The sequence below is a fragment of the Furipterus horrens genome, unplaced genomic scaffold, assembly GCF_987537825.1.
Source record: "Furipterus horrens unplaced genomic scaffold, mFurHor1.1.pri manual_scaffold_17, whole genome shotgun sequence".
Taxonomy (NCBI): domain Eukaryota; kingdom Metazoa; phylum Chordata; class Mammalia; order Chiroptera; family Furipteridae; genus Furipterus; species Furipterus horrens.
Genome location: NW_028327187.1, coordinates 111,224,317 through 111,251,750, shown reverse-complemented (window position 1 = coordinate 111,251,750; position 27,434 = coordinate 111,224,317). Strand labels below are relative to the sequence as shown.

Genomic DNA, 27,434 nt, shown 5'->3' with positions numbered 1-27,434 from the left:
CCTTTCCCCTCTCTCTAAAAATAAAATAAATAAACAAACAAATAAATAAATTATTTAAAAAAAGAAAAAAAAAAAAAAAAAAAAAAAAAAAAGAAAACAAAATCCCCTATGTCAATATAAGGAAAGAGACTATTAAGTCTGGATTTTGATGGTGTTCTATCAGTCAGATAAAGTCTTTTACATAATGCTCTTAATTGCTCTGAACCAAATTCTGACATTGTGCTAATCTCAGGCTTTATTGTTCCTTTTAGAATTGCTTTAGTAAAATAGGGATTCGTGGATATGCTTCTAAATGGTAGCTCAGATCCAAGTATTCTGGGGAATTTTCCTGTGTGTGTGTGTGTGTGTGTGTGTGTGTGTGTAAAAACAAGTGTCACCACTCCTTTACCTTTAATATGCTCATAAATACACAGCCTGGGGATCGCACTAACATGTGGATTCAGTAGGTCTGGGTTGGGAGCTGAAGCATTTCTTTTTTAAAAAATATAATAGTGTATTTTTTATTGTATTTTTCCCTTACCATTTATCCCCCTTGTACTCCCTCCCCCCAGCAATCACAACACTGTTGTCCATGTTCATGAATCCTTTTTTTTTTTTTTGCTCGATCCCTCCACCCCTCCAACCCTCCCCAGAGCTGTCATCCTGCTCTCTATCTGTGAATCTGTCTCTATTTTGCATGTTAGTTCATCTTGTTCATTAGATTTCACATGTGAGTGAAATCATATGGTATTTGTCTTTCTCTGACTGGCTTATTTCACTCAGCGTAATGTTCTTCAGGTCCATCCATACTATTGCAAAGGGTAAGATGTCATTCTTCTTTTGCGGCCAAGTAGTATTCCATTGTGTAGATGTACCAGAGCTATTTTACCCAGAATTTTCCTGAATAAAATGAATTCCCCATGGTCAGCTTTTGAAAACTGCGAAGTTTTACACTGGCTGGCTCTCATTTCCTTTGCAACCCACATGAAATTTGAAAGTGTCAATGAGAATCTAAAACCTTGTAATGAAAGAAGCTTCTAATATTTACTAACAATAACGAGAAACAGGAGAATTAACAGAGAATAGGTTTGAACCAAGTAAACAGACAGTAATTGCTTAAGAAAGTCTCTGCCCTCTCACATGCGTTCCAGTGATCCATACTATACAAATTCCAAATGATGGGTATTTCCATCCAAAAGACTATAAGAAATAAATTCTCATTCTAATTCAAAACTTTAACATGGATTGATCATCTTAAGTGGAAAGTCCAATGAAAATGAAGGAACAGTAAAACCCACAGGGGTGGTGGCAGAAGAGGGCAATGGTCTGGTTTGGCTGCAGCCAGTCCAGGTACTAGCTCGATGGCCCTGGGCAGTTTACTTAAACTCTTTGCACACAGAGTCTCCTTCTCAGGAATAACACCACCTGCCCCACAAGGTACTAAGGCATGCAGGAATCCCTAGCAGGGGTGTACGGGGGAGCATCTAGTGAGTGCTCACTAACTCACTTTCAGGGTCCAGGTAACGTGCTGCTATGTTCAAAAAAGCCCCTTCTGACTTCAATTCTCCTCCCTGCTCGGGACTCCCGAACCAGTGCCTGAACAGACTAGATATAGAAGAGGAAAGGGACAGAGAAAAGGAATTTGTTGCAGAGGACAGTGACATGGGCTAAGATGGAGACAGAAGAAAAGTTCAAAGAAGAGGAAGTAGTCCAGGTTATCTGGAGCCTCAAGGATATAGGTTGCAAAGGTACACTCTAGAAAATTATTCTGCTATTTTTAGAGTATCCTGTACATATTAAGCATTCAACAGATGAGAGTGGTTTAGCCAACAAATTAGGGTCACATACATTGTGTAGTCAGAGTCCTGTCCTCGTTAGGAGTCATTACACCCCGGGACTAGGGTGACGGGGATGGGAATGCAATCCCGAGCGCGATCTTTTCGGAGGTGGAATCTACCGGACTTGATAACCCATTACAACTTGCGGGGTATGAAGGGGCAAAAGAGCTAAATAAGTCCAATTTCAAGCATGATGGTCTAGAACAGTGGCTTTCAACATGGGGTGAATGTGTCCCTCAGGGACATTCGGCAAAGTCTGGAGATGTTTATGAGTGTTGCAGCTTGGAGGCAGAGCATGCAGTGCTACTGGCATCCTGTGGGTAGAGACCGGGGATGCTGTCAAATAGCCTGCAGTGCTCAGGACAGCCCCCACCATTAAGAATTACCCTGCTCCAAATGTCAGTGGTGGCGAGGGTGGGAAACCCTGGCCAAGGAGCCTGATGATATCTTAACAGAAATAGTCAAGAGGAAGAACTAGTTTGGAGAGCATGTAAAATGTAGTCTTAAATAAGTTCAGTTTGAAATGCTAGGAGAGTATTCAGATAGACAAACAGGTGAAACAGGCACCCGAAAACATTAAATTCCAGTCAGTTAAATGAAGTGTGTATGTGCAGGTCTAGAACGGGGGTTGGCAAACATTTCTGTAAAGGGCCAAGTAGTGAATAACGTTAGGCTTTGGGGGCCAGAAAGTCTCTTTTCCAACCACTCGTTGCTGCCAAACTACATATGGAGACTAGAACGTCACATAATTTTTACAGGTCAAATCTTATCATGTGTTTTTTAACCATTTTAAAATGGAAAAGCCACGCTTAGATCGTGACTTGTACAAAAATAGTCAGCAGGCTGAAGCTGGCCCACCAGTCAAAGTCTGCCAACACCTGGGCTAGAATGTCAAGAGAAAGAGCTGGGACCAGCTATGAGCATGGGTTTACCCTGTCTTTGAAGCTTGCAATGAGAACACTGTCCTCTGTCTTGTCAATAACACATGTATAGTTTGTGCCTATGTTCCTGAAGGGCGCCCCAGCCCGGCCACAGACAACTTCTTCAGTGATCTTCCTCAGCAGAAGTCCAATTCCTCTGTGCTGTGTTTGGTCTCACCAAGAACTCTGAGTGCAGTGACTGGCCCACACCTGACCACTCAGCATGAGCAATAGAGGAAGGCAGACACCAGGTGGGAATGAGGGGCCAGGTCCCACACATATCAGATGGCAACACCACTCCCCAATAGTGAGACAGCATTGGGCCACTGTCCCTGAAAGGGGAGACAAAGCAGAGCGCTACTCAACAGTGGGCTGCCTGCCTTTCCCAGAGTGCCTAACCTAGAGGCTGGCAACATGAGAACGGGGAGGGATGGTAAGGAAGCATTCTACTGGTATAACTGGTAGAACAACACAGTATGCTATGGTTGGTAGGATCACACTAAGAGGTCCAGAATTATTAGGATTGCAAGCAGTCTGTTTTCTCACCTACGTTATACTTAGTACATGTTATTTATGTTTAGTTGTATATCTATTTCAAAGGAGAGAGGAAAAGAAAGAGACCAAACAAAATAGGTCTCATATTACAGCTTTATGTCTACAGTCAACAAAAAGATGTTAGCTCAACACAAAAATGTTTTTAAATGAAGAGCTCACTTACTTGCCAGTTCAATGATTTCCATCCTCTCCCCATCGACATCCTGACCTACAAAACTTAAGTCACTCTGCTCAAATTGGTGGATCAGGCTAGGGTTCACCTGGAAAAACAAGAAATTAAATGTCTTTGGGCAGCAAAGCAATACAGACATATCAGCTTATTAAAAGGTCCTCCATCAGCTGGGTGGGTTTTCCATTTCAGTGATGCTCTAACTAGTAGTTAATTTCTACATTGATCCCCTAAAGCCTATTTTTAAATTCATGATGAATGTGAGAAATAGTCTAATCACAGCTCTTAAATTTGGGAGGCCCACCTTCTCTCACCCAAGATGAGATTCAAAAAGTCGGACTGTGACACAGACATTTTGACTTGGGACCTTGAGATCAGCTATTTGTAAACATTCCCATATTTGCTCCTTGCTTTGAGTTATGTGTAAAACTAACTCTCTCTCCCCAAATCACAAATCTGCTTGAGGATTGAAACCATCTTATTTACCTTGTGACTAACCCCAGTGCTTTCTTTACACAGAGTTACATAAAAGCTCTAAAAAGAACCTTGGAGCGAGTTTTCTACTGAAATACAGGTGGCCACTTGATGACCTTGCTCATGGCCCCCTCCCTCACTCATCACATCACTAGCTTTTCCCCAAACTTTTCAGCCTCGCCCTGACTAAAAGCACTTCCTCATCTAAAATCAAAGCGGGGTCCCTCCTATCCTTCTCAATCCTAACCACATATGCTTTTGTTTTCTTTTGTAACATTAGGCTACTTCGCAGATTTGTAAACTTTTTTTTTCTTTTTTAAATAGCTTTACTGAGATATAATTCATATGCCTTACAATTCACCCATCCAACTCAGTGGTTTTTAGTATACAGTATTCCCTCACTTATCTTGGGTATTACATTCTAGACCCCCTCCCCCGCGATAGGTGAAAATCTGCGAAGTAGGAACGTTACATTTATTTTAGCATTTATATATATTTTAAGGCTTTATAAACCCTTCCCACACAGAAACTGTACCCAGTCCCTTATTAACCTTTCCCACACTTTTATAAACACTACTTATGTTCTTAAACATATTCTACACTCTTAAACCTATGTAACTTTAACAACATATGTATACAGTACGGCAAAATCCCACAATAGAGCAAAAAATCCGCGATAAATAATTAAATATAATATTTTTTAAAATCCCGCGATACAGTGAGGCTGCGATAAGTGAACAGCGATATAGAGAGGGACTGCTGTATTCACATAGGATTGAACCACCACCACAATCAAAGCAAAAATACACCCTGCATGCTCTAACCATCATCTTCCAAATCTCTTCATCACCCACCAGCCCTCGCAACCACTAATCTACATTCTTTCTCTTTAGACTTGCCTATTCTGGGCACTTCATGTTAATGGAATCACACAGTATGTGATCTTCTGTGACTGGTTTCTTTCACTTAGCGTGTTTCCTAGGTTTCTCTATGTTGTAGTATGTACCAACATTTCAATTCTTTTTATCGTCAAATAATATTCCATTGTATGGATATACCACTTTTTATTTTTTGTTCATTAGTTGATGGGCATTTGTGTTGTGTCCACTTTTTTTGGCTATTATGCATAATGCTACTATGAACATTTGTGTACAGGTTTTTGTGTGGATGTATGTGTTCATTTCTCCCGGTTAATTTCATAGAAGTGGAATTGCTAGGCTATACAGTAACTCTATGTTCAACCTTTTGAGAAACTGTCAGATTCTTTTCCAAAGCTGCTCCACCATTTTACTTTCCCACCAGCATGTTTGAGTGTTCCAATTACTCTACATCCTTGCCAACACTTGTTATTATCCACCTTGTGATATAGCCATCCTAATGGGTGTGAAGTGGTATCTCTCTGTGGTTTTGATTTGCATTTCCCTGATGACAAATGATGTCTATTTAGACCCTTCACCATTATTTATTATTAAGTTCTAAGAATTCTTTATATAGTCTAGATACAAGTGCCTTGCCTGATATTTTGTTTAATCTGTAATTATTTTTATGTTATCTTATTTTTTTGTTCTCTCCAATTAGAATGTAAACTCCCCAATAAGAGAAAGACCACGTGTGTCTTTGCTACTTTCATCTCCAGTGCATATTAGATGCAAAATAAGTATGAAGGAATGAATGGCCATACTGTTATGTACATAGTAATTCTTATACCTTCTAGCTACCACTCAGGCAAAGCAGATCAACAGTTTTGGTCCCACTTGTTGAGCCAGTTCTGATGAAAATAAGACCAAAAATGGCCTACACTCAGTAAATTATTTTCCATTATTGGTAGCCTGCTCACATCAATTCCCACCAGTGCTCCGTCAAAACAGAACCCTGGGCTTGTTCTGGTATCTACCTACTCTACCCCCACATAGCCCAGGGGACTCCATCTCCCCAACCCTTTTGCAGAGGCCCCCTTGTAATCACTGGGGTTCCTTGCACTAATCATCTATATTCTACAGTAAGTCAGTGTGAAAACATACCTCATACCGATGTCTGTGTCTTTCTTCTACAAAAGGAACATCACCATACAGTTTCCCTGTAACGATTCAAGAGTGAAATTAATATTGGAGTAATTAGCTTTGGAACCGCACCCATGGTATACATGTGGGGAAGGTCTCCTTGATCTCCATCAGAGGCCTAAAAATAAACTAGACTCCAGATAATACTCTAGATTTTCTTCTCTTATAATACATGACAGCAATAGCTTCTTTGAAACCCTGAAGCAATTTCCAAGTAAGCCATCATATTGCATAAAGGGAAGCCTGCCATTATGTCAGTCCCCCGTGGACTATAGCAGATGTGCCCTCCTTTCGTATACCTACCTGCAGGACCGAGAGACCAAGTAATGTGCACGCCATTGCTTCTGTGCAGATTCATAACAGGGCCCACGTTACAAAAGGAGAAAATGAAACCAAAGGAAGAGAAATGAAACCACAACACTTGCCCAAAGCCCTGCCATGCTGGTAGCACAGTACGACCTTGAGCCCAAGGCCTCCTTCCACCTGGCCCCATGCTTTTTCCACTACACACATTCACACGGTACTAGCCACATTGCGTCACACCTCGCCTTTAAAATATGCCTGTACTTTGCCTTGGCCAGATGGCTCAGTTGGTTGGAGCGTCGTCCTGTACACCAAAAGGTTTCAGGTTCAACTCCCAGTCAGGGAACAAACCTAGGTTGCGAGGTTGTGGGTTTGATCCCCAGTCGGGGCGCACATGGGAGACAACTGATTGATGCTTCTCTCTCACATTGATGTCTCTCTCTCTCTGTCCCTTCCTCTCTCTAAAAAAAAAAATCCACAAAAACATATCTTTGGGTGAGGATTTAAAATATATGTATGCTTGTCCTTTGACTCTAAAATTCAACCTCTAAGAATTTACCCCAGAAATGAGGACAGAGATTTAATCACAGATATGCGCACTGCTGTGTCATTTAACAGAGAACAATTGGAAACAAGCTGAGCATCAGGAATAGAGGACTGCTGGATGAAATGAACACACCTATATGAAGGTTCTTAACTACGAGTGTATGGCTGAGAGTCACATGTGGGGCTAATTAAACATGCATCTGTCTCTGTGAGTGCTGCAGCCCAGAACAGCATCTTGGGCATGACCTATTTGGCAATAGGCATGGCAATCAGTGGGATGGCCAGTGACCACAGTGTCAGGTGGCTCGGAGTGGGATCTATCAGCAGACACCTCTCAGGAACCGCCCCACTGGAGCAGGGGGAGGTACAGGATAGCCCGAGTGCCAAGTGGGTTAGAGCACTGGAACAGTCGGAAGGGCCAAGGATGATTCCCTCAGCAACAGCCCTCCTGATGCAGACCCCAGGCACACAGCCAAGGGACAAGGGGACCTGCCAACAGTGCTGGAACACATTGTCAAACCCCAAGAGAACTGGGAGATCAGTGCTCAGTTCAACAGGCAGGGGATCGGTGCACTCTCCCAGATGTCATGAAGCTGAGGGACAGGATGTTTCTACTAATACAGACCAAATGCCTGGTGTCTGGTTTGGGATTTTGACTTAGATGAAGAAAACGCAAATTGGTGGTATATATGTATGACTAGGTATGATCAATTACCATGACTGAACTTCTATTTGCAGTTCTGTCTGTATAGACTGAGCTCCCTGGTGATGATGTTAATGGCAGTGAGTATTTAGGTACGCATTTTAGAAAAGAAAACAGGAATAGTCCGGGCAGGAAGCTCCTTTGAGAGAACTCCAGCATGCCATGGAAAGGGTGGTCATTCAAGACAGAGCCTTGGTACTCAAACTATCAGTTCATAAATATTAAAAGAAAAATTAAAAACATAATAGCATAGTAATTCCCAGCTGGAAAAACAGAAGCATATCTATCATCATGAAGTTACAGGAAAAAGCAGCTGAAAGATTTGGACCCAATTTTGAAAGGACTCTGACTCCTTTATGATCTCTTACTTTGTGATTGACCTTGTCCTCTCAAAGTCCAAAATCTCTTCTGTTTCCTTCATTACAAGAGATGACTTAGTGAATTCAATAAAAGAGTCTGCCAGTATTAACAGAGATGGGGAGGAAAATGGCAAAAAAATCTACAAATTAAGATATAAGGAATTATACTCTTCAAAGTCATTAGGAGTAGCAGGATATCATGTGACCCTTGAAACTGTGTGCCCTACGCCAGCTATCTGGCTTAAGGCAAACTTGGTGTTTGCTGACATATCTCAGGTGACAGAAGAGGGGGGAGGTATAGTGGCTCTGGAGCCAGAATGCCTGGCTTTGAAGATTTTATTTATTTATTTTTAGAGAGAGGGGAAGGGAGGGAGAAAGAGAGGGTCTGCGATGTAGGAACCTTACATCTATTTTAGTATTTAGTGTACAGTACCGCAAAATCCCGCGATATAGCAAAAAATCCACAATAAATAATTAAATATAATATTTTTAAAAATCCCACAATACAGTGAGGCCGCGATAAGTGAACCGCGATATAGAGAGGGACTACTGTGTACCCCATGTCCTTATGAGCTGTTCTCTGGATGGATTCAATGAGTACACATGCCATGCAATGATCCTAGGCACGGGGAAATCCTCAACAACAACACAAAGACAGTCTTCCTTTCTGTCCTAGTCTTTTTGGAGACAAAATAGAATGCAACAGAGATTAACTGCACATAAGCTCAATGTTCACTTAAGAAGCAGGTATCAGCAAAGCTTTTCAGACAGACAACTGATAGAAGTCTTAGGACCTATGAAATACTCCCGACATAGGCAGCAAGACACCAATAATGTGTATAAGAGGGTTATTAGAGACAGAAACACTTTGCCAAATTCCATCTCCTTCTCAAATGTGCTGCTGGGTAGATTCTGTCTCACACATAATATATTTTTAACCCATTAATGGTCCTGCCCACCCCCACCTTTGTGTTAGTAATCTTAGCAACTGAACCTGATTTATTTCTCCTTTTCAGAATCAAAATTTTCCCTCCAAAAAGATAGACAAGCTACAAGGGGAAGCAATCCAAATGTCCATGGCAGATGACATAATCCAGAGAGGTGGCCTAAGGTGAAGATATTTGGTGTATCTGGCTTACATAGTGTTGGCAGGCACGTTTTAAATTTTTAAATAAGTTGCCAACGTTTAAAATCAGGAGATCTCTCATGAAACACCCAGTTTCCAAATTCTCTTGAAATTTTATAATATTGGCAATGGTGAATCCACAGTTTTGCATGTAACTATCAGCTGTAACAGCTACACCTTTGATGAGGCAAGAGCTTATTAATTTGTCCTAGTCCCCACCACTCTGTATTGCCTCTCTAACCCTGAGGCCCACTGTAGCTGCCACTGAAATGCTGTGGCATTTCTCCTACTTGGATGCTTGATACATTTACATTCCCTGCCTGGTTCTTTTGGCCCAGCTGCTCAGTCCAATGTTGATTCAGTGCTTGTATCCCGCCTCAAGCCAAGCACATGGTTTCAGAATGGCTTTCAGGAGCCAAGGGTGGGGTCTTCACTTTCTGCACCCCTTCTCCCCTCCCACAAGACACTTCTGAAACATGAGGAACACTGTCTCGGGGCTCTCAGCACAAGAAAAGCTTACAGCTCTGGAAGCTGTTTGGGTTTTGCTGTTCCCTTGTTTGATTAAGGTTCAGCCATTTGGTATAATGAGGTGGTCAAGAATTCAGGCCAGGAAATCAGCTCAGTGACTTCCTAAAAAGTGATTTAACCTTCCTAAGATTCCCTTTTGTTATGCAAAATGAAGCTGGGTCCTAGGGGTGTTGACAGGAATAATTGAAATGATGCCCATAATGTCTTAATTACTGGTACTTAGAAAGTGCAGGCAGGCCAGCCACTATCTTTCTCCTTCTTCATTTATTACTTTTGGATTTTACTTTATCATTCCTTTAATTTTTATAAAATATCTCACTTCATTTAAGTGTCTAAAGTCCTCCTCTTTCCCTAATTTTATTTTCCATAATCTGATTTTATCTCAATTTTCCAGCATAAAAATGCTAATTTTCTTCTTTAAAAATGCTAGCCCTTGCCTTTAAGTCTACATTGCAGTGTTACCTTCTTTTTCACTGTTTGTATCTCTCCCCCTAACCATTCAGCATTTTTATCCCATTTTTAACATTGCTTTTCTTAGATTTTCTGTATTCTTCTGCCAGTCTGCATTAGCAGGTGCAGAGCAAGGAGAGCAGAGGGACTGGAGAGAACCTCAGGACAAAGGGGCTGCCTGCTCCACTCCCCCTCTCCTCGGGCTCTGCTCTTCTCCCCTCCCACTGCCCTAGTTGGACCCCGTTCTTAATATTACATCACTAACTAAAGTTTACCCTGAGCTTTGGGAGGATCACAGGTCAAAACAATAAACCCTTCACACTTATGATCCTAACAGCTGCGTTCGAATGGTGCTTTTCCTGTGCCGGGCACTGTTCTAAAGATTTACATGGATGACTGACTTAACCCTCACAAGAAGGCCACAAGGCGGGTGCTATTCTGATGTCCATTTTACAGATGCAGAAACTGAGGCACAATAGATAAGGCCTCTGATGGGGCTGGGCTGCGAACCACCCCACTAGTTCCCCTGGGCGAAGTGCTCAGGGCATTGTGCATCCAGTAAGGGGAACGTAAATGCCATCTGTCTTTATGATTAAAGAGCTATGTCTCCAGCCTATGAAGCCCCATAATAACAAATACACCTTAGCAAATGGTTCCCCCAGCCAAAGGCAGGAGGAAGCAGGAGAGAGCCGCTCTCCAGTGTGGACCGTCCATGGGGAGATGGGGAGGCCTGCCAGTTGGCACACTCCTGTCATAAGACCCCACCACACTCCTTTCAAATTCGTGTCTCAGCAGGACAGATTGCAGTACTGCAGACCTTTGGCACCCCTAAATCCCTGGCGACCTCTTTTAAACTGTTCTGTAAATCACCTCATTAAGCCAGCTAAGGCTTTTTGCAGGGCACGATTTTTTTCCCTTAAATTTCCCAAGAATCTAATTACACCAGGAACTAGAAGCTGTTTTTCTCTACCAATGCTTTGATAAGACATAAGAAAGCAAAAACAATTCATCCAGCCCGCAAAAATTTGTCTCCCCTTATGCCCATTTCCTTCAATTTTTTAAAAAATTTGAGATGGAACCACTTTGAATTTCCAATACCATGAATTTTGTCCAGCTCCTTAACACTGGGATGCATTCAGTACCTTCCTCATTGGCAAGAGCCTCTGTTTTCTCTGAATAAAACCTTTTTCTCTCACAGTAAAGCAGAACCAAGAGTTCAAGTCAAGTCCTTCTTCTTATAAAGAAATGCAGAGCCACCCCCCCCCCCAATTAAGCCTTCCTAAAGCATTCGATTTCTACCTGCTTCACTGGCCTCCTGCACACTAGACTCTGCCACACCGCCTGTGGCATCCCCCAGGGGAACCCTCCCCAGGTTCCTCTGCCAGGCGACGCCTGACAGCGTCAAGTCAATTCTCACTGTCCCCATGTCACCCACCCTGAAGATGAGGGCCATCATCTCACAACTCTGAATGGGAAATCCCCAGGACCGGGTCTCCTGCTGTGTACGGTGACCTACAGGGGGATCTCCTGACTCCTTCCAGTACGTCCTGATGCTATACCCTCCACTGGTCTGGACACCCCTAGAGGGCAAATGGCACCCACTCATTATTAACGATGCCCTCTCCTGCCCCACCCAGCACAGTGCTCAGGGGCTGGCCCTTTCCCTTATATGCCTCCCAGAGCACTCGGGGCTCCTCTGCACCCTTCCACCCCTGTTTCTAAAGACAAGAGCTCCCAAATCATCTGGACGCTTGTAGAATTCAGACTGCTTTAAATTGGGTTTACTCTAGCATTTCTACCAGCGCTCATCTTCAAACATGTTACCTGGCTGGTCCACAAAACACACTTGGCTCGGACAAAGGCTCGCTTCCATTCCAGGGCAAGTCTTGGCAACATGTCTGGGACCTGAGCAAAAAAATGTAAGCCTGGAGCCTGTAACACTTTGGAAACACATCAAACAAGTTGTCGGCTATTCCCTGAATGAGCTCGAAACCCCGTCTGAACTGCTTTGTACTTTATTATCTTCTCATCCCTCGTGCTCAGCTGAGCCATCGGCAAAATGATAACGTTCACTTTGGAATCTTAAAACCCTTTCAGAACATATTCCTCAGGACTCTCCCTCCCCTCTCACCTGAGCCCGAACCCGTCCATCTCTAGCCACACCTCGTTCTAGATTTCTCATTCTTCAAAGCACCCCATTTAATACTTCCCTGTTCTGTGTCATTTCTCCCTACTTTTCAAAAGTCATCTAATGAGCTAATCAACCAAGTAAAGGCGTCGCTATAAGGAAATAGGTCCTACCAACGACGTTCCCAGCTAAAATGTGGGTGTTTTGTTTTTTTTCACAATGAGGTGTAATTTACATGCAATAAACTATACAGGGCTGAAGGGGAAAGTGTGGGGGAAATGTTAAGAATCACAAAGTGTGTGTTCTGAGAGTTCCATTTTGGAAAGTGATTGCAATGGTGGGCTGTGAAGCCAGGGCTGTGCTTTCCAATAGAGACTAGAAACTACGTGAGAAGAGTGAGCAGGCCTGTTCTCACCACCCACCCACCGAATGACCGTGAGCTGCTGCTTCATGGCCCTGAGTTTCCTCAGTTGAAAAATACAGAGGTTGGATCAAATGACTTCTGAAAGCCCTCTTGGCCTTGTTCCATCACTAAACAGGATACTTAAGCAGCAAGTAGACAAGTGGGGAGATGTCCTTGAACTCTGTCCACAAGGGCAGCAGCCTTGTGTGTGCTTCATTCAGTCAGTGCTGCTTCTGTTTAGACCAGGGTTCCGCAAACTATGGCGACCCAAGACAAAACAGGATTACCCTGACTGCTTCTATTCAGCCCTTGAACTAAGAATGGCTTTTACGTGTTCATATGACTGAAAAAAAAAAATCAAAAGAATAATGTTTTATGATGCATACAGGTTTACTGAAACACAGCCTCACTCCTCCATTTACATATTTACCTGTGGCTGCTTTTACATTACAAGAGCAAAGTGGAGTAGTTGTGACAGAGACCATACCGCCTCAAAGCCAGAAATGTTTACTATCTGGCCCTTTACAGAAAAAGTTTACAGACACCTGGTTTAGACCATTTAGGAAACAGACTCTTCACAGGTAAATGGCTCCCTTCCCATGTTTAAGTGCTAGCGGAGACTTGAGACATGGGCAGTATACACACAAGTAGATCAATATTTGCAGTGGCGGGTGGGGGGGGCAGTTTCAACTTTGTAGCAATGGAAAGAAAAGCAAAATAGAGTACAATAGCAAAGGGCCTTTTTTGTTCTGGCTAACAGAGCCAGAAAAGTCATAAATGTAGTAGCAAAAAAGACTAGAGAAAGAAAGAACACTACAGTACAGTTAACGTCATTAGGAACTGGTTCACCTTTTCTTTCAAACAATCTGGCAGAAGTATTAGTCATAAAAGCGTTCATACCCTTTGTCCTAATAGTCTGACTCCAGGAAATCTTTCCTGAGGAAATAACAAAAGTATATAAACTCTGTGTCAAGATATTCCTTCCCATCAGCGTTTTTCTAACAATATGCAGGGAACAATCCGAAATGTTTAACAAGAAATCAATTGGTTGATTATGGTTCCTTAACTCAATTAAAAATTATATGCCTCAAGAATAAACATAAAGACAAGATACATGAAAAAGTCATGCTATAATAAAAGACTATATCAAAACTAAGCATGATGGATAAAGTTTGGGAAAGACCATGAATATGCAATTAATACTTAGGAGAAGGGTCAGAGATAATAGGCTGGAAAAATATCACACACACTATCATTAGTCCTTTTATAAGAAAAAGCCTTTGTAGAACAAGAGCACACACACACACACACACACACACACACACACACACACACAACATAGGATGGGAGTGAGCCTCTGGGAATACATTTCCTATAAATAGGAAAAATGATGATTAGCAGGACTTTTATCCAAATCAATTTATTCCTATACCTCCACTTCAGAAAACTCAAATTCAACTCATCAAGTTGTATACATTAAACATATACAGCTTTTTGCATGTCAGCCTTTCTCAATAAAGTGGCTAAAAAAGAATAAAAATCAAATTCATACTTTTCATAAACCTTAAGGAACTAGCAGGTGACTAAACAGAAAAAAGGAATTGTTCTTGATGAATATGAAGTTAGAATCATTCTAGTAATCCAGCCACTGTGTCTAGCAGTATCTTTAGGCTTTGGTCCTATTCAAAGTATTTTCTTTAAAAAACAAACAAACAAAAAAACCACCTTCTTTACTTCCCCATTTTTCCATTTAATCCAGAGCATTGCAATCCATGGCCTATAAATCAAATATAAATAAAGAATGAATAGCATCAAAATGATTTTCATCAAAACAATGTTATTGTCACAGGCAACGTGGCCAAATGTATTTTTGTTCCTACCATTCTTGCAGAAATGTGCTGACTAGGAAAAAAAGTCCACAAAATAAATGGGCTGACTAGAGAAAAACAAATCCTACAAAAGAAATGTGCCAGCTTGGGAAAAAAATAAACTCCTGCAAAAGAAATATGCCAACTAGGAAAAAAAAAAAACCCCACAGAACACTATGGTGCTATATGCTTTTATGTTTTTATGATACTCAGTAGAGCCAAGCACAGTGGTCCTATGCTTATCTCTCATCTCTGATACAACCTTTTGGAGAGACCTCACACAGGTACGAGGGCAAAAGTATGCCTGCTGGCGACTGGGGGTCATATACTCATGCCTTTTGCAAACTGTGAGGCATAATTTCAATTTAAGGCAGGCCTGGAAACAACCCAAATGCCAAACAACTGACAAGTGGATAAACAGAATGTGATATGTCCATACAACGGAATATTATTTAGACATAAAAGGGAATGAAGCCCTGGTACATGCTGCAATGTGGATGTGCTTTGAAAATATTATGCAAAATGAAAGAAGTCAAAGAAAACACCACATATCATATGGTTCCTTTTTTTAAAAAATAATCTTATTTATTTATTTACTTATTTACTTATTTTTAGGGAGAGGGGAAAGGAGAAAGAGAGGGAGAGAAACATCACTGTGTGGTTGCCTCTCACTCGTGCCCCCAACTGGGGACCTGCCGTGCAGCGTAGTCATGTGCCCTGACTGGGAATCGAACCAGCAACACTTGGTTCGCAGGCCGATGCTCAATCCACTGAGCCACAGCAGCCAGGGCATATGGTTCCACTTATATGAAAGGTCCAGAATAGGCAACTTTTGAGACAGTTAACAGATTAATGGTTGCTTAGGGCTGGAGGGGTGGCAGTGATAGCTAAAGGGAATGGGGTTTCTTTTTCAGGTGATAAAAATACTCAAAAATTGACTGTGATGATAGCTGCACAACTCTGTGAAATTAATAAAAAACAGTAAATTATACACCTTTCACAGATGAATTGTATGGTACATAAATTAATTTTCAATAAAGCTGCTTAAAAATTTTTTCCAGGCAGGCAAAAAATATTAAGCAACAAGCTTTGGTGTTGTGTTTAAAATTTATAAAAATCATCAATATTACTTTTACACTTCCTATTAAAAAAAATCCTAAATCACTTTTATTTCCATAAAGACAGATAAAACATTGAAATATATTGAACACATGCTCTTTTATTTTTTATTTGTTGATTTTTAGAGAGAGAAAGAAAGGGAAACATTCATTTGTTGTTCCACTTATTTATGCAGTCATTAGTTACTTCTTGTATGTGCCCTGACTGGGGATCGAACCTGCAACCTTAGTAAAGGGACAATGCTCTAACCAACAGAGGCACAGCAGATGCAATTTGAAAACATTAAACTTCTAACTATTTTTAATCACTTAGGCAATCATTTGAACAAAATTTCAAAGTATTTGAAACCATCTGAAAGACAAAAAGAGTCACTGCTAATTTACCCACAAAGAGAAAAAATCCTTATATTCTTAAAGAAAAAAAAAAAAAGTCACTTAGAGAACAATGGTTTCTTATCCAAAAGAAAGCAGGGAAACGTGTACACTTTGAAACTTCCTTTTTCATTTTCGTTCTTGCTAGGAAGCTTTACATTCCTTAAAAGCCATTAATTATCCTTAAAGGAGAAACTCATATTTGTGTTAAGACTTCACAGGAATGATGCTGGACACCCCACATATGGCTCCCTCCTCCACAGATAGCCCCTTTATCACCATGCGTTACCCCTTTCCTCCCACTCTTTCCATTAGTTTTGAGGCCCCGGGAGGGCAGGGCTGGTATCTGTCCTGGTCACTACTGTATCTGCAGAATCTAGCCCAGTGCAGAAGGCACACAGTACGTACTCAAGATATATTTATTATCTTGAATTAACTGCTTTTTTTTAACATTAAGTTATTCTCATACAATATGTTAACCTATGACAAAAACCCTCACAGAAATTGAAGTAATCTTATAGGGAGTGGAAGATCAGCAAGTATCAGATCAGGAGATCAACAGTTATTGGTGTATTTTCCTCTCCCCATGCCAGAGCTACTGAGGGGACAGAGAAATATGACTTCTGAGGCATAACTGTCCTCATTGGCAAGAAGTTCCTAAAATAGCAGCTAAAACTAGTCAGACATGAAGCAGTTAAACAGGGTGCCGGTTTCAATGTGGTGGAGAGAAAAGTAGATTTAAAGGAACCAAACCGAATTGGAATCAGTGCTCTCCCCGTGAAAGGTCATGCCCAGGAGCATGGGTAAATCACACAACGGCCCGCTGGACAGAGTATCGTGGTGATGAACTGAGAAGGGGCGTCCACATGTGTTCTACCAACCCTTCCAGAGAGAGGAGCTGGGAAGTGAGGGGACCAGTTAGGTTAGGGGCAGACAGATGAGAGGAAGTGGGAGCACCTAAGGCTCCTGGAAGAGAAGCAGGAGCGGTGGAAGCAGCAAAGCCAATGACCCCCCGATGTAAAACAAACTGTCTGAGAAACTTACTTAATATTGAATTTTCAGTTTTGAAAACAGTTCTTCTTATCCCCAGCCTCATCGTTCCTCCCAAATCGCCAGGGTTGTGTTCCGGCATATCAATCACCTTAGAAAACAAAAGAAGTCTGGTTTTGTCATCTGGTAAAAATGTAATTCCCCAAATGTCAAGCTTGACTCCTAGAGGGATGGTCACTGGGTAAGGATCGTCCCTAAACCATAAAATCTGATATTCCTTCCAGTTTTCTCATTCAAATACACGCGTACTTTATACAGGTTTCACGGTATGTTTTCCTTTTGTATCTGTTTCACGTCTTTCATTGAAATCACTTGTAAAAAATTTATGACCTTCCTCCCGTCATTACTCTACCTGCCAGTTCTGGGCAAGGCTCACACTTCAAGTTCTGGTGTCTGGGGCTTTCTACTTTGGCATTCACGTCCCTCCCATAATAACCGGCCTCTCCCACTGCCCACTTCATTCCCTAAAGATTATCCATAGGCAAATTGTGGAAAAGTATACCAAAAGTACTTATTTGTAGAAAACCATTAGAAGGATTTTTTTTTTAATTTAATTTTATTGTTTTTCTATTACAGCTGTCCTACTTTTTTCCCCATCGCTACCCCCCACCCAGCCCACCCCTTCTCCCACAGTTGATCCCCACCCCGTTGTCCGTGTCCATGGGTTATTTATACACGTTCTTTTACTAAATCTTCCCCTACTTACCCTCCTTCTCCCTCCCACCCGATAACTGTTACTTTGCTCCTTGTTCAATTTAGTTCATTTGTTTGTGTTGTTCCTTAGTCTCCTGTATCAGGTGATAGCATATGGCATTTTTCTTTCATTGCCTGGCTTTAGAAGGATTCTTTAAAACAATTTTAAAAAGGTAATGTCATCCATTCTGGTACATTCTATAGGTTAGACACCTAAGTGCAAACCTGGATGCCTCCCTCCTCCTCGTCCCTCATATTCAACCTGTCAAGTCCTATCCATTTCCCCCTCCAGACTTATTGCAGTCACTGCACAGCTCCGACCAGCACCCACGCCACACCTCCTCACCCAGGCTACAGCGAGAGCTTACTGACTGGCTGCTGCACATGCGCATGGCCCAAGTCCACCCTGCGTGCCACAGGCAGAGTGGTGGTGGTATTTCTCCTGCTTGAAATCCTTGACCGCATGGTATGAGCCCGGGCTGTCCCTCCAGCCTAACTCCTTATGACCTGCCCCTCACACTCTGCACCCTGGTCTCCATGGCCTTCTTCCAGTTCCTGCTGCCATGGGAACCTGGCACATGCTGTTTCCTCTGCCCAGAGCATCTTCTCACAGGGACTTACCCTCTCTGCCTAAATCACACCATCCTCAACCTTGAGATGTTGGCTCAGACATCCAATATGAGCATCTATGGGTGTTGATATTCTCAGGCACGCGGCTTCTCCTTACCATTGCGTTCCCAGGCCCCCACATATATGGAACTGGCACATGGCATGCACTAAATGAATGCATGAATGAACAAACGAACCCACACCAAATCACTTCAGATTTATTTTTATGATGACTTCACAGAAACTCAGAAACACGTGTTTTTACGAAAAGCCCGTTCTCCTTAGTCATGGCTGTTTTCTCAGTTCTGTTCACTACGATCTCATGGTTTTGTTTCATCTGCATTTTAAGTTGTTAGAACAGATTACGGCTGGGTGAGTTAACTTGTTCTAATGCAATAGTTCAGGTTTCTCTCTCATAAAAACCTTTCTTTCTGGGGGGAGGGGTTTCCCCAATACCCTCATTGTAACATATTGCTGTATAAGATGCCTTGGCAACTGGAATTACCTAAGATAAAATTCTTCCAGGAACTTGTCTGATCTTATCAATGCCCCAGAAGAATTTTCCAAGCACTGTGTCCCAATTATGCTCTAAAAGTCACAGAGGAGAAGGGGTGGAGAAAAAACTTGATTACACCCCTTGCTGAATGAAGTGCTCAGTTCTGAAGTGCTCTTGGCCTTGGCATCACTTTCCTATCTTTTCTGGTTGATTAATTATGCCTAGATTAAGCATTACTGAAATGAGGTGACAGAGGGCATTAGCTTCCAGTTCGCAAATGCCCAGCCCCTTATGTATTTTCTAGAAAAGGGCAGATAAGACTGGACTACCTGCCACAGACTTGTAAGAAGTCCTAAGCTTATTCACAGCCTCAACTTCCACTTACGTTTGAGAAAACTTGGCCGATCTAGGAAGAGCCCAGTGATCAGCTCCCCCTGGTTTCTCCTTACAAGTTTGTTGTGACTTTGCAATCCCCTCTTACTTACTGGGTGGGGTCTATCTACCCAGAAAGAGTCTTTTAATGTAGCTTGTTCAGTCATTGGCACCTTTCGTATTCAAGAAATGTTCTAGTATGAACCATTGAGAATAAGTCAAATGATTCGGGAAACTTGACTTACTGCTTACTTGGGATGAACTTGAGAAACACCTAAAGACCAGAAAATAGCTCCAAAACTAAAGTGGGGCAGGGGAGGGAAGGAAAATGCAGTGGGCACAGGCGTTGTCCAAGGACATGAGATACTCCTCCCACGTAAGACAGTGACATGAGAATATTATTTAGAAACAATGAGGTAAATATCAGAGAAAACAGCTGGAAAAGTTAAGGGTGATAGAGAGTATATGAGGATTACTGAATTTTTTCATTAAAGACCTTTTGGAACTGTAGGCTTTTTACACTTTGTCCATAGCATTGTTTTAATAGAAATACAAATTTAAGGCCTAAATAGTGAAATGTATTATGTAGGCCTTCCACTAGAATATTAGTTCACAATACACCTGCTGTTTTCAGAAGCAATAAATATAACCTTCTCCTAAATGATAGCACAGAAAGAAATCCTCGGGTGTAACAGCCACAGAGATCCTCCGATTAAAACGTACTAGCATGGAAACCAGTAAAGATGGGAAAGCAGGTAGAGGTAATTTTCCAACTCTAATGATGTCCTGAGCAGCAGTGGAAAGAGAAAAGCAGAGTGAGAACTGACAGGAGAGTTGCCACTCTCTCTGGCCTGGCTTAGGACGCCTCATCTGGGGCCGTCCATCACACAGTCAGTCAAAGAACATCCAGGCAAGGCACAAGCTGGTGGAATCCAAACGCTCAAGAAGCGGGAAAGTTCGAGAACATAGAGAACACTGTGCATTTCTGGCCAAGCCTGACCCAAGCAGCTGCCTTGCAGAGTTATCGGGTAATTCCACAAGCTCTAAAGATTACAATATGATGGCCTTGTGGGTTATAAGCAACCTGACTGAGCAACAAAATTAAGGGAAACATTTCGTTCCTGGCATTCCTTCCACAAAAAACGCCTGAAAGACAGGAGAATATCATAGTTTCAAAACATATCTTTTATCATCACTGAGATAATGAAAGAAAAGAACCTCAAATATGCTTTAGTTTTAATACCAACATTTCCGAAATCCCCTAGATCTTGTATCTAAGAAAAAAAACATGCCTCTCTCATCGCAAAGGGTTGCCTCAGCCTGCCTAAATAAACACTGGCTGCCGCCTGATCCCCACTACAGATATGTCCTTTCTTGGAACCAAGTTATATAGCGTAAGAAAAAATAAAAAAGGATCAATAAGTAATGAATATTGGTGGTGATAAAGTACCACACGAGGATAAATATGAACTAATTAACCTTTCCCAAGGTTTCTGCAGCCCACAATAAAAGTGTAATGGGTTCAAGACTTCATGAGTGCCAAGCACCTTAAACAGCAGAGTCTGGGGAAGTCAGGTTCTCTTATCAAAGATGAAATTCCTAAATGGCAGTCAGTGAAGGAGCAAAAGCCCTCTGAGAGAGCCCTGGACATTTCATCTGGGGGCCCCGGGGGAGCCTACCTCCAGCAGACCATTTCCAGTCTTTAGGCAACACACACAGTGATTCTCGCCAACATTATAGTATATTCCTGGACGAAGCATCCCCAGACCATTCCTTTCTTACTGTCCATTTGCTTTCTCTGTTCATTTTTTCAGCCTGGTTCTAATTTCAATTCTCCGAGCCATAACTGACTGGAGCGTAAAGTATAAAGCAATTTTATATCAATATTATGTTAAGTAATACCCTGGCTGGTTTGGCTCAGTGGATTGAGCGTCGGCCTGCGAGCTAAGTGTCGCTGGTTTGATCTTCCAGTCAGGGCACATCAGAGAAGGAAAACTCTGACTCCAAAAAACCTCCGCTGCCTTGCGGCATACCTCTTCAGGGGAAAGGCTAAGGGAGTAAACCCCGACAGAAAATCCGGAGCCGGAGTCCCTAAGGCGGTTTGACGTAGTCAACACCGGCAACTCCTGCGGCGCACCTGAAGCCAAGCTGTATGGACTCCGTCTTTCCCTTGGGCCCTTCAGCTGCGAAGAGAGGGGGGGGTCTGCTGCATGGGCAACAGCAGACCCTCCATATCACCCTGCCCAGGCTCTGTAGCTTCAGCTTCGCTGGAGAGGACACTCCAGCGTCATCGCAAGATGTCGATTTAACACAGGAGGAGACAGATACCGTGTCACTCCCGAGTCGGACTGCACAGCCATTCTCGGCGGTGCAGATAGACTCTTAAGAAGCTACACCATCGTCTCTCGAGACGGACGGCTGCCGCCGCCGCCGCCGAATACTGTGTCACACTGCCAGCTACAGCAGCCTCCCATGGCTGCGAATCAAATCTAAACTCTTCCACATGGCACTTAGGTCCCACCCCATTCAGGAACTGTCTAGCTATGCTCTTCTCATGCATTCTTTTTATTTTTTTTAATCAATCTTTTTATTTTTTTTCCAATCGCAATTTACATTCAATATTATTTTACAGTAGCTTCAGGTGTGCAACATAGTGGTTAGACAACCATATACTTTACAAAGTCTTCCCCTCATCTTTCCAGTAACCACCTGGCACTCCCCATGTATTCTAACCTGTGGTTTCTACCTCAGCCAAACAAGGCCATTGCTGATGGCTCCTCTCCTTCCTCCCCACAACCTCATGATATCTATATCTATATATCTATATATATATAGTCTCTCCAGCAGTTGTCCTAAGATGTCTTGTCCCTACCATTCCACAAAAGCTCATGAGTTAAGGGCATCCTCTACCTCTTATTGACTGATAATTGATACCACTGTCATGCTTACCCTGCCAAATAAATAACCTATAGACTGCTCATTCATTTGCAATTAGTCCTTCCGGTAGGTTAAATAATAGGCCCCCAAAGATGTCCAAGTCCTAGTCCCAAGGATCTGTGAATATGTCATCTTATGTGGCAAAAGGGACTTTGCAGATATGATTAAATAAAGGCTCTTGGGATGTGAAGGATCATCCTGGGTTCTCTGGGTGGGCTCAATGTCACCACAGGGTCTTTATAATAGGGAGGCAAGAGGGTCACAGTCAGAGGTGAACATGTGACAATAGAGTAGAGGTGAGAGAGACAGCTTAGAAGATGCTACACTGCTGGCCTTGAAGATAAAAGAAGGGGCCACGAGCCAAGGAACGCAGGCAGCCTCTACAAGCTGGAAAAGGCAAGGAAAGAGATTCCCCCCTGAAGCCTCCAGAAGGAACACAGCCCTGCTGAGCCATTTTCTATTTTTGAGCTCCAGCATTATAAAAAATTTGTCATGGTTTTAAGCCACTAACTTTGTGGTAACTTGTTACAACAGCAATAGGAAATGGATACAGTCCTTCACATACAACTTGAACCTCGTCTATCCTTTCATCTATGTCCCTCTTCTCATAAACTGACATACATCTTCTTCTATGTCACCATCACAATTCAGCATGGTCTCGGGTTCTGCTCCAGTGCTCCATTATGAAATTTCCCTGGATTTTTATCCAGAATGAACAGAGGAGACTGAGGGACTGGTTAGTGGGCCTAAGAGCAGTGGAAGGGTGTCTGAGCTGCCATGGATTGTCCCGAGGTGCAGGTGAGTCACTTCAGCAGACAGGAGCCGCAGTGCGCAAGCCCTCTTCTCACGTGACGCAGGACTGTGACTTCAATCTGTGTCTTCCCACCCTGCGGCATTGAGGAGCAGCACGAAGATGGAATCTATGACAGTGAACGCACTGAGCAGTGCTATATATACATATTTATATACATACTCGAGTCTTTTAAACTTGTTTTTTCCACCAGTTGAAGAAGGGCCTATGTTACTTCCATCAGGAAAAAAATGTTCTTATACCTTCAGGTGTGATCATCACATTTAAGTCCAAGTCCTACCCTCTGGGCCTCACACTGACATGGATCAGCTCTCCTCGCAGAAGCCCTCCTCCTGGGAGGGGCAAGTGGCATGGTGCCTGAGGGCGCAGGCTGGGCCTGGACTTGAACCCCAGATATACCAATTTCTAGCGATGTGACCTTGAAGAGGTCCTTGAATGTCTCTGTAGAAGGGTGCTGTGGGGATTTCTCAAGCTAATAGGACAGGTGTTGGGACGGCACACAGTCCACAGTAAAAATCAGCCTTCTGTGAGAGTGGGCTCTGATGAAGAGGCGTCTGGGAGCTCAATCCCCCAGGGCAGCACAGAGAGGCCTCCAAACCAGTGAGCCTCACAGCCCAGGCAAAGGCTGACCGCAGAAAAGAAGGTGAGCTCTGTCGTAGGGCACAGGGAAGGCAGGCAGGCAAGGGGAAGGGTGCCCACTTTTAGGGGCAGCTGCACGTTAGCATCTCTCCTAAACCTCAAGATCAAAGACAACATGAACCTGTGGAGAGCATTTCACACCCACTGGTTTTGCAGGGCCTAGATACTGACTCTGCACCCTTTTCCCGAAGGTGCCTCTCCAAGCACCGCTTGCTGTGGACCTGGAGCCGAATAACACAGCTATGGGGGCCAGTGGCGCCCAGAGCTTCTACAATAAGTTCCTCTTGGCTTTCCCAGGGAAGCCTTAAGTCTGTCCAAAGATCGAGCAATTTGAACAGTGAGGTGTTAAATAACCTTTGCCTCTCCGTTTTTCCATTACCAACCTTGCGCCTGTCATTCTTTCCCCTGCTCTGGTTTCAAAATGCACTCTTTTGAACACACCCTATATTTATCACCCGTCTCCATATATTTTTAGTTAATGTTTCATGAGAATAACTATCGGTGGATTTCATGCGTCCCACTGCAGCTTTGCCCTCACACCTGAGTCTATAGGGAAAGAGGAAAATAAGAGACGAGAGATGTGACTGGCAGAGGAGAGCAACTGAAAATTAAAGAATGCCCACGGGTTGTTTTTCAAGTTCTCTGACATCTACTACAAGCCTAAGTTCTGACGACAAGCAGCATTGGGCCTGTTTTAATTAGAGGTCTTCCTTCGAAATGAGAGATTTGTAGTCTAAAACACTTAACCAATACTGTTCCAAATGTTTTTCTTTTTTTAAATAATTTATTCATTTATTTGTTTCTTTCTTTATTTTATTTTATTTTATTAGAGAGCGAGGAAAGGAGAAAGAGAGGAAGAGAAATATCGATGTGTGGTTGCCTTTCACTTGCGGCCCCAACTGGGGACCTGACGTGCAACGTAGTAATGTGCCCTGACTGTGAATCGAACCAGCGACACTTGGCTCAAATGTTTTTCTTAGAGTTAATTTTATAAGCACACACGTCATTATGCCATGTGTTTGATATATAACATGTTATCTGTCATATAACACGATTATTAAAATCATACAGTTACATATCATAGTTATTACGGTCATATATAATTATTAAAATCATTTATTCAATATAGGTTCAAGAAATATAACAACTGCCATGATGATTTTAGCTCACACGTGGTAAGTGAAGAGAACAGATGATATAAGATGCTATTTCAACAATTGGGGGATTTGAATATGGGCCGTGATAATGGCACTGTGTAGGACAATGTCCTTGTCCTTAGGAGATGCTGAGGCACTTTAGTGGGGAAGTGTTGGAACATCGGTAACTAAATCTGAAATGGTTTGGGTTTGGGGGTGTCCATCCATAGAAAGAGAAAGCAAATGTGGGAAAGTTAATGGTTAGTAAATCTAGGTGAAAGGTGGGTTGATGTTCATTGACTATTTTTGCAACTTTTCTATAGATTTAAACTTTTTTTTAAGAAGTGTTGGAGGAAAAGGATATTTCTTGTTATGATCGTTCAACAAAAGCCTACCTCCTCCCAGGTAAAACAAAGCATAAATATAAAAAACACCAAAAATTCTCTAAAATCTTGATTAAAATACATTATCAAAATCAGAATATTTTTGTGTAAAATTTTACAACTAAAAACCAAATGCCTATCTTTTCTCAAAGAAGGGCGTTAACATGTTGTCAATACGGTTGCATACCAAAGTCAAATAATCTGTAATGAAAGCAAGAATAGCATATACAAGACAGCAGAGACGCATGGAATGATAAAAACGCTCAGGATTGCCAGGAAACTTTTAAGGAGCTCTGTAAGATTTCACATTCGTTCTTCAAGGTAAACAAGTCCCTAGAATTTTAGAACTAAAAAGCATCAGAGAGAAAGACAGTCCAATAGCTGAATCCTCAATTTGTAGGTAATATAATAAAAGGTCAGAGAAAATTATATAAGCATAGAAGTGTACAAGTGTTTAAAAGCTGTAAGAGCTTTTAAAGTTGATGTGGAGCCCCTGCTTGTGAGTTGCAATCAGTATTAGATCATGTCCCCTGGAAATGTCCTAGTTCTTTCATGTAACTCTTTCCAAAAGAAATAAATTTCGTCTCCAATTTCAAACCCTGGCAGTTCCAAAAGCCTGAAGTATTTCCAACGGAATAAAAGTAAGTCAAGTGTGTTAACAAGTTTCTAGAATGATTAACAAAATATATTTGGTGGGGAAAAGGGTAATAAATAAAAAGCAGATATGGGAACAACAAATTAAAGAGCTGCAAAGCCCTCGGGCTAACTACTTGCTTCTGGAATCAAGCTTCCACTTTTTGCGTTTTGAAGCTCTCAAGGCATAATTCAAAAATGGTTGAGAGTGGTTTTTTTGTCTGTCTGTTACTGTTTGTCTGTGTGTGCTGGATTTGACCGAGCAGCCTGATTTCTTCAGGATCAGGTTATCTTTGGAGACTAGCTGGCTTTCATTCAGTTCCCTTTGGAACTGGGGCTATTTCTACTGAAATCAGTGAGCTTCGGGTTGACTGTTAGACAGGATTGTCTCACTGAAAAAGTGCCGCGCAGCGTGCATACAGCCAGACTCTTCAGAGAGCAGGTTGCTTCCTAGAACTGGTTCTTTTAAGCCTTCAGCCTGATCCTTCTGTGATCAGATTGTTCTACAGCAAGGCTGACTGATTTCTACCCTGCAGGTTGCTTCAGCCCTTTGTTCTAGAGAAAAGTCTCTGAAAAATGGGATCCCCGTTACTTAATGTTTAAATGTCCTCCAGGGACTCAAATACTTTCAAGCACATGATTTTGATACCATGTTGCCTTCACTACCAGCTTCCTTACCCCCAGTTCACCTCCGGTGCCATATTCCCCTGAATTCTCTCCCTCCCACTCCTTCCTCTTCAACCTACCAGTACTTTTCAAGGTAAAGTTAAGCCCTCTGGGGATCCTAACAAGCCTCAAGTTTCATAGGTTCCCTAGAGTTAAGACTTTCTCCTAAGGTAACTGAGAATTCTCACATGTTTGCTAAGGAATTTGATATTGTTATTCAGACCTATTATCCTGGGCTTTTTCATTTATATCAGCTAATTCATGTTAGTTGGTGAAGGCCAGGCTCAACATTGGATGAGAAATGCCCAATGGGGAGATCCTGAAACAGATTTAGAAAAACAGGCCTCTAATTTGGGGGGAAGAAACCAGAGAACTCTCTAGAGAACACAGAACAATTCCTAAGGTTTTCCCAAAGCCTGTTGATTATAGCAAAACTCAGACTTGCTCACAAGTCTGATAAATCTGTTCATAACTATTATAATCAACTGTAGGTCATTTTAAAGGAAAATTCTGGCCTTCATTCAGATGTTGATTTTACTCAGGGAACCTTTCACTTCATTGTTTCTTCATGGGAAGAACCGAGACCTCTCTTTTACTTAAGAGGACCAGGATGGAATGGGAGACCATGTCCACCCTAGATTTCATTAATTTGGCTAAATCAGCTTGCTTATACCCTAGCTGGGCCACCTACAAGTGAGACTGCCATGATTTTTAACTTTCAGCCTTTGCATATGAAAGCCCCTGCACAAAACCGAAAGACTCCAAGTTTCTGCCATTTTTGCCAAGAGCCAGGATGTTAGAAAAGGGATTAACACAAGTTTAAATGCTTCAAGTGCCTCCAGCCTTATAATCAGTCTTCTAACCAGCCTTCCAAGATCCTCAGTGACGGGGCTCCAAGGAACTACAGGGGCTTTTTCCAATCCTCCCTCTTAATCAATTTGGATCAGCTTGGAGAAACTTTTCTTCAAATTGATAATGAATCTCTGTTAGGACAAAACTTCTGTGTGCATCACTAAAAAATGACAACCCTGACCCAATTTTACAGGAAGAATGGGAGAACATAGCCTTTAACACCTTAAAGAAGATTTTAATAAACCCACCTGCTCTTGG

General features: G+C 42.2%; 1 protein-coding gene across 2 annotated transcripts in view; it reads right to left on the bottom strand.

The window, feature by feature from the left end:
• CTPS2 (CTP synthase 2) overlaps window positions 1-27,434 on the bottom strand; it is a 103,840-nt gene that overhangs the window by 17,690 nt on the left and 58,716 nt on the right. For both annotated transcript variants that reach the window (XM_090263911.1, XM_090263912.1), the window contains exons 14-16: window positions 16,944-17,040; window positions 5,957-6,012; window positions 3,456-3,552 (exon numbers count right to left, since the gene is read on the bottom strand). In XM_090263911.1, coding sequence (XP_090120037.1) covers window positions 3,456-3,552; window positions 5,957-6,012; window positions 16,944-17,040 — 250 coding nt within the window. The remainder of the gene's footprint in view (window positions 1-3,455; window positions 3,553-5,956; window positions 6,013-16,943; window positions 17,041-27,434) is intronic.